At 58.9% G+C, this 7,133-nt stretch overlaps 1 protein-coding gene across 1 annotated transcript; it reads right to left on the bottom strand.

The window, feature by feature from the left end:
* Positions 1 to 977: 977 nt before the first annotated feature.
* LHX3 (LIM homeobox 3) lies at positions 978 to 6,849 on the bottom strand. Its single transcript, XM_014880014.2, has 6 exons — positions 6,780 to 6,849; positions 4,112 to 4,283; positions 3,592 to 3,794; positions 3,277 to 3,428; positions 3,009 to 3,180; positions 978 to 1,396 (listed from the first exon to the last, which is right to left on the bottom strand). The coding sequence occupies exons 1-6, from the start codon at positions 6,847 to 6,849 to the stop codon at positions 978 to 980; spliced, it is 1,188 nt and encodes a 395-aa protein (XP_014735500.1).
* Positions 6,850 to 7,133: the final 284 nt, after the last annotated feature.

Genomic DNA, 7,133 nt, shown 5'->3' on the forward strand with positions numbered 1-7,133 from the left:
AATCAGCTTGCACAATAGCAGTGGGAAAACACAAATGCCTGGAGCAGAGACGTGTCCCCAGGGCAGGGGGTGCTCACTCCACAGTGCCTGGGGCAGGGCTCACCTCAAACCAGCCCGACCCCCCGAGAAGGTTTTTGGCAACAAGACATCAGGGTGATTTTTGAGACACTTTGCAGTAAAACTGATGTGAAGAAATTGGAAGGAAAAGCGTAAGATCCACAACCCAGATCCACCACCAGTGTCCCTGGGTCAAGAAAATTCCCCTCTTGACCTCGTGATAAATGTGGAATTACTTGGTAATAAATACATCTATTCACGGTTTAATGCTTCTATGGAAGAGTCAACCTAGCACTCTACAAATTAAAGAGGGGAGAAGCAGAACTAACATATGATTTTCATTTTACAAAGGAAAAGGGCTGTTGATAGACGATTGGCATATTAAAGAGCATTTCATTTTAGAAAAGTTAATGTAAATTCAAAGTAAAACAAAACATACCGCATTGGTGCGCTTTTAAAAAAAATCTGTTGGAAGAACAGAGAAGTTTCCTACCATGGATTTCTGAAGTGATTCACTATGAACATTTCTCCTATAGAAATATAGACATTGTCACACCTTTCACCGTGGATGAGGATTTTATTTTCCCTTTAAAATGTTTCGGTGTGGATGAGTGATGGAGCAAGTCCTTGCTTTGGAGAATGCACTGACAACAAAACGCAAAATACCTCCTATCAAATCTGTAAAGCACAAGTCTTGGTGTTTGGTAAAGACACGAGAATCAGTTTGGTTTGGACGCTCCAGGTGCCAGGGGCTGCAGTGCCAGGGCTTTGTCCACCATCCTCTGCCAGGGTCATCTCCAAAATCCCCTCTGCTCCCTGCCCGGCACCCAGGGCTCGTCCCTCTGTCCTTCCCAAGAGCAGGTGACATTTAACAGCACCGAGTTCCTTCCCCTTCCCGCTGCCTGGGGGTGGCCCCTGTATCAAAACTGAGCGTGGTCGACCTCATCCAGCCAGGAGGCCGGGCTGGCAGGGAAATCCGGGTACCCGCCGCTGCTGCCGGTGGAGAGGTCGGAGCTCGGTCCATTCCCGGCCAGGACCCTCATGGGCTGCGCCACCCCTTGTCCGCTCTGTGCCATGATGGCCAAGCCGTTGTCTGGGTAAACCAAGCTGGAGATTAAGGGCTGGTGGCCTGGCAGTGGCTGCAGGGACGCTGGCGACTGGGGGATGCCGTAGGGGCTGCTGGAGCGCAGGTCGTGGTACTGGTCCTGAGCCGGGATCCCGCTGTGATCCAGGGCAAAGCTCCCGTTGGTGCCAGCCTGCCTCCCCAGGGCAGGGGATGCTTCGTTGAGGTTGCTGTAAATCCCATTGGAATGGCTCATTTCGGACATGGAGGGCTCATCTGAAAGGGAAGAGGACTGGTTTTACTGGGGGTGCAATGCTGGACTGGACTGGTTTTACTGGAAGTGCATCAATCACCCCGGAACTCCTGCAAGCTCTGGGTATAAACAGATTAAAAGGATGGGAGCTGAGCAGCCACGCTCTTCCACTTGTAATTCCTTATTATTCCCATCCTTGTGGACAAATCTTCATAGGCAGCCACGGGATTATTATTTTTTTTTCTGAGTACAAATGTCTAATACATCTTGGATTTTTAAAATATGCATGAAAAGTACATATTAAAATATCAGACTGTGATTTAAAAATTATTCTTTAAAGGGGAATTGAATTCAATGTCTTTCCACTTTTTGTTTCTATTTGGTTTTGAGGTTTATCTTGAATTTTTGATACCACTTTTAGGAGCTGCCTGAACCAATTCAAGATAAATTCCCCATTGCTCAGGAAAAGAGATATTAAATTAAGATATTTGTCTGCTCAGGAACAGGCTAATGAAATCACAGGAACATAGAATGTATTTGCATGGCTTAAAAACACTCCTGGAAAATGAGCAATATTTTTAAAGTTCCCAGCAAAAATTGTTTGTATTCTTTAGGGGCTTCATGGACAGTGAGAGCTGCTCTGTTGCCTGGGATACAAAACCTGTTTGTGGCATCGAGATCTCAATAATTGTTCGACATTTTTTAGTTATTATTTATAGACTATTCATATTTAATGAGCTGATACACAGTGTGTATAAACAGACTCGAAAATCAAATAGTTTTTAGGAGCACGGGAGAGGAGCTGAGATGAAAAAGTGAGTGTTTATAAATACACAGTCTGTGTAAATATGTACAGAGCTTTGCAATTCAGTTTCTCTCCCATTCCTAAAAATGATACAAAAATTTGGGATGGAGCTCTGGGCTGGAGTTGGGGTTGTGTAGAACACGTCCCTGCAAATGTCACCTGGCCCAGGGCCCTGTCCCTGCGGGTCTGGAGAGTTCGGGGTGAGGCTGCACAGGACCAGAGCTGCTGTTGGTCTGTCCTGGCTTTGTCACCAGAAATCTCGGCTCCAAAAAGGGGACACTGCTGCAGAAGCTGCCTAACATGCAACAATTTCCTTTTTGCAGCACAAGAACAGCTCCCACAGGACTGAGGAGTCCTAACGAGCAAGTGCACAAATAAAACCATCCCTAAATAACATTTAAAAAAATTAAAAATAATTTTAAAAGAATCACACTCGTTTTCTCCTTTCTCTATAGAAACATTCAGTGGTTCTGGGCTTCCCGGTTTTTGTATCTCCGAGAATCCCGTGTTTGAGCAGCGGCTCTGACATTGCCCGGGGAGTTCTCCCTGCTCCTCCCGCAGTTTTTGGGTCCGGACTGAGGCAGAGCGGAGCTTCCCCCGCCCTTCCTCGGCCCCGGGCTGCCCCTCCCTGCCGCGGCTCCGCTTCCCCCCGCGGTGAATCCCGCGGCTCTGCCCTTCTCCCACCTCGGCCGCTTGGTTTCACCCACGGTTTCACTGCTGACAATTCTGAGCCGGCACCGAGGGGGTGAAACAGCCGGGCCACGGCGGCGGCTCTGCGGGGAGGACACAGCCAGGGCTCGCCCATCCCGGCTGGGGCTGCGGGGACCGACCTGTGAAGGAAACCTCGGCGTCGCTGTCGGGCCCCTCCTCCTGGATGCTGTCCTTGTCGGACTTGGATGTCCCCCGGGACCGCTTCATGTTCCTGAAGTACTGCCCCCACCTCTGCCTCCCCGCGTCCTTCTTCAGCCTTTTCTCCTTGGCCCTGCGGTTCTGGAACCAGACCTGCGAGCAGGGCACGCCGGGGAGCTCCGAGCCTGCGGGGCCGCTCCCCGCCCGCCGCCCCCGGCCCGGCCCGGCCCGCCCGGCCCCGGCTCTCACCTGCACCACCCGCATGTCCAGCCCCGTCTCCGATGAAAGCTGCTCCCGGACGTGCCGCGCCGGTTTGGGCGAGTTGTTATAAGCGTTCTTGAGGGTCTCCAGCTGCTTGGCCGTGATGGTGGTGCGGGGCCTCTTGGCCGTGGACTCAGCCTCTGCCGACACGGGGCGAGTTAGGGGCGAAGTTACCCCTGACTTCACCCGACCCTCCCCGGGCTCTCCCTTCCGCCCGCTGTGTGAGCCCATCCCGGAGGGCAGGAGCGCCCCTGGCCGCCTCCCTGCTGCCCTCGGGGGTGGAAGGGACAGGGCAAGGGGTACCTCTCTGCTTGGCCGTCTCGTAGTCCGCCTTGCAGACCAGCCTGCTGTCCTCCATGAGGTAGAACTCGTCGCCGGTGGCCAGCTGCCGCTTGCAGACGATGCAGGCGAAGCAGTGCAGGTGGTAAACGAAGTCCTGGGCCCGGCGCACCACCTGGGTCGGGGGGATGCCCTGCTGGCAGGCGGCACACTTCGTCCCGAAGCGCCTGAGCAGGGGGGGACAAGCGGCGGCCGCTGAGCCGGAGGAGGCCGGGCACGGTCCCGACCGGAGCCGGCTCTGTCCGCGGTGCTGCCCCGGGGCCGCTGTCCCGGTGCTGAACCCCAAACGAGCCCGTACTGCCCGCGCTGTGACACCCACCCGGACCTGACCTTTCCCTTCCCTTCCCTTCCCTTCCCTTCCCTTCCCTTCCCTTCCCTTCCCTTCCCTTCCCTTCCCTTCCCTTCCCTTCCCTTCCCTTCCCTTCCCTTCCCTTCCCTTCCCTTCCCTTCCCTTCCCTTCCCTTCCCTTCCCTTCCCCACGCACTTGAAGAAGTCTTCCTTGCAGTAGACGCCGTCCCCGCGGCTGAAGCACTTCTCGGCCAGCTGCGTCTGGCAGTCGGAGCATTTCAGGCACTTGCTGTGCCAGTGCCGGTCCAGGACTTTGAGGATGAACCTGTCCACGATGTGCTGGTTGCAGCCGGCGCACAGCGGGATCTCTGCGGAGAGGCAGCTCCGGTCAGCCCCGGTGGCCCCTCCGCCTCCCCGCCCGGCCCGGTCCGGTCCGGCCCGCCGCCCCGGGGCTGCTGCCGGCCGACGGCCGACCCGGGGGTGGCCCGAGGAGCGGCACGAAAAAAATCATTATTCGTTCAAATTCGTTGTCGCGGCATCGCGGAGAGCAGCGAGCTCCCGCGCCGAGCAGACACCGGGAGAAGTGCCCGGGAGAACGGGGATAAACAAGAAGGGAAGTGATGGAAACGGAATTAACCCCCCAGCAAGCCGTCGGCAAAGCTGTAATTATCCCAAACTCTTTGTCCTTTTCCAAAAAAAAGCAACTTTCCTAAACTTCCAAAATTCACCTGCGAGCAACGGCGGGGTAGCCTGAAGGAAAGAAACTACTAAAAATTACGAGAATTGCCCTCAAAATAAAAACGCGGCAGTCTTGTCCGGTCTCCCTCAAGATACCGACAGAGATCATACAGAAATAGATAAAGATACAGTTATGGAGAAACAGAGATATAAAAACAAACAGACACAGCAGTTAGAGAACGAAATGTACAGATATATAGACATAAATATATAGATATCCGTATATAGGTATAGATAGAAATAAGCAGGTGAAAATATGGATATGAGGTACATAAATACAGATATATCGATATAAACAGAGGCGGAGAGATGTATGACAGGGCTGTACAGAAACAGATACGGACATGAGAGTATTTCTATGTAAAGATAATTATATGTAGAGATACGGAGCTGCATCGCCGTGCACGGGGGTAAGAGGTGGAGGTGATAATCGTTATCCTTAACATTTCACCGCGTCCAAACAACCAACCCCAACAGCGGCAGCGCTAAAAGCAGCGGCCCCGGCCGGGACGGAGCTCCGGCACCGGTACCGGGCACGGTAACAAATCCCGCAATGTCCCGGTGCAGCCGGGCCCGCGGCTCTTACGCTGCATGGCGATCCGCGGCAGCTCCGCTCGCTCAGGCGGGCCGCGGGCTCTGGCGCATCTTCCGCGGGGCTCAGCCGGGCCGGGCCGGGCGCGGAACCGCCGCTGTTTCCCCCCGCCGGACCCCTCCCCAAATCACGGCGGCTGCTGTCCCCCGCTCCGACCGCTGCCACCCCCGCGCCGCCGGGGATTTAATTCGCTAAAGCGGGTTATTTTTAGACGCCGGCCCTCGCCGCCGGTGCCGGTCTGAAGCGCCGGGCAGGGCACGGCGGCGCGCTGTATTTAATCCCCCCCCGCCCCCGGCACATCCCCTCCCGCCGCCCCTTCCCGGCTGCGCCCGGCGGGAGGGATGCGGCTCCGGGGAGCCCCGAAACGAGCCCCGACGGGGCCGGCGGAGGGCGGGGGTCGCGCCGGGGGAGGCAGCCCCGAGCTCGTTGTGAGCCGCCAACCCCGGGATTTGACCCTGATCAGGGCAAAGCACCCCACGGTTCTGCCCCCCCGGGACCGGCCCTCGGTCACGGTAAGCCCCGCCGAGCCCTTCCCGCTGCCTCTCCGGGCCCCGACGGAGCCCAGGACCGCGGGGCCGTGAACGAGCCTCGTGTCCTGCGGGAAAACGGTGTTTGCGCGTCCTTCCAGCTCCTCAAACGCGATGTGAGCACCGCGGAAAGCCCACGGGAACAGCCACGGAAAGGCGAACCGGGGTAGAACCGGGGGCACCGGCCCATTCACGGCGGCTGCGGGGCTGCGCGCTCAGTCCCGTTCACGGTGACACGTCTGATCCCGCACATCGGCGGGGCCCCCGCCCCGGTTCGTCGTTGATTTACTTTTTTCTTAAGCCCCATCGACTGCTTTCGATGTTGGCGACAATCGGGAGCGCCCCGTTCCGGGACGGGACCGGCTGTCCCGAACCCGGCTCGGCCTCTCCCGTTGAGCCCCGGAGCCCCGACCACGCCGGGGGAGCGCAGCCCGGTTCTCCCCGCCACGACAGGGCTGGCCCCGTTCGTTCAACAGGACGAAAGAACGTCTAAGAGAAGAATTAACGGAGTTTTTCTGAAGTGGGGGGAAAGCGGCGTGAGAGCCGGGCAGGGAGGGCGCGGGCGGTGCCCGCAGTCGGAGGGAACCGTCGGGCAGTGGGAAGTCCCCGTTCCGTCCCTGTCCTCGTTGAGCGGGGAGCGGTGGGACTCCGGGGCAGGAGCTGCCGCTCCGCCCGGCCGGGCAGAGCTCCCGTGAGCCGCCGCTTTTCCCGGGATCGGGGGGAGCCGCAGTCCAGACCCGACGGGAGCCAAACGGGCACCTGGAGCAGCCGCGGGGCCGGCAGCGTACGGGGGGACTCTGAAATCGGGGACGAGGCAGGAGAGAGGGAGAGGGAGCGCGGGATGGACCTGGACGGAGCCCCCGATGCCGTCGGGCCGCTCTTCCCCGCAGCCAGCCCCGACCGTGCCCCCGGGAACGCGGAACCGGCACAGACGGAGCCCGGGGGTCCCAGAGCAGCCGCCGGTGCCTCCGCAGGGGGACGCGGAGATCTGCGCGCCTCCCCCTCACCTGGGCTCCGCGGGAAGGGGCAGAGCTCCGCTGCCTTCTCCGAACCGGCTCGGACCCGCTCCAGCAGCATCGCGGCCTCGGTGGGCGCCGTCCGAAGTGCGCGGGTGGCTGCGGAGGAGTGGCGGAGCGGCGCGGAGGGGCGCGCAGGGAGCGGCGCGGGGCTGGGCGGAGCGGGGGGGCTCGGGGGGCGGGCCGGGGGCGGCACCGGGCCGCAGCTGGGCCCCGGTTCATCACCGGGCTCTTTAGCATCACAAAAGCGGCGGGGGGAGCGCTGGCCCCGCCGGCCCACGCGTGGCCGCGCCCGACGCGTGGGCTCGGGCTGCAGCCGCCGCCATCGGGCCCAAAGCGGCCCCG

Source organism: Sturnus vulgaris, chromosome 22, assembly GCF_052056855.1.
Source record: "Sturnus vulgaris isolate bStuVul1 chromosome 22, bStuVul1.hap1, whole genome shotgun sequence".
Lineage (NCBI taxonomy): Eukaryota > Metazoa > Chordata > Aves > Passeriformes > Sturnidae > Sturnus > Sturnus vulgaris.

Coding starts and splice junctions, on each gene's coding strand:
- LHX3 (XM_014880014.2), bottom strand. CDS start 6,849: ATGCTGCTGGAGCGGGTCCGAGCCGGTTCGGAGAAGGCAGCGGAGCTC. Junction 4,284..6,779: donor CCCCTTCCCGCGGAGCCCAG/GTGAGGGGGAGG, acceptor GCCTCTCCGCAG/AGATCCCGCTGTGCGCCGGC. Junction 3,181..3,276: donor TGGACATGCGGGTGGTGCAG/GTGAGAGCCGGG, acceptor CCCTGCTCGCAG/GTCTGGTTCCAGAACCGCAG.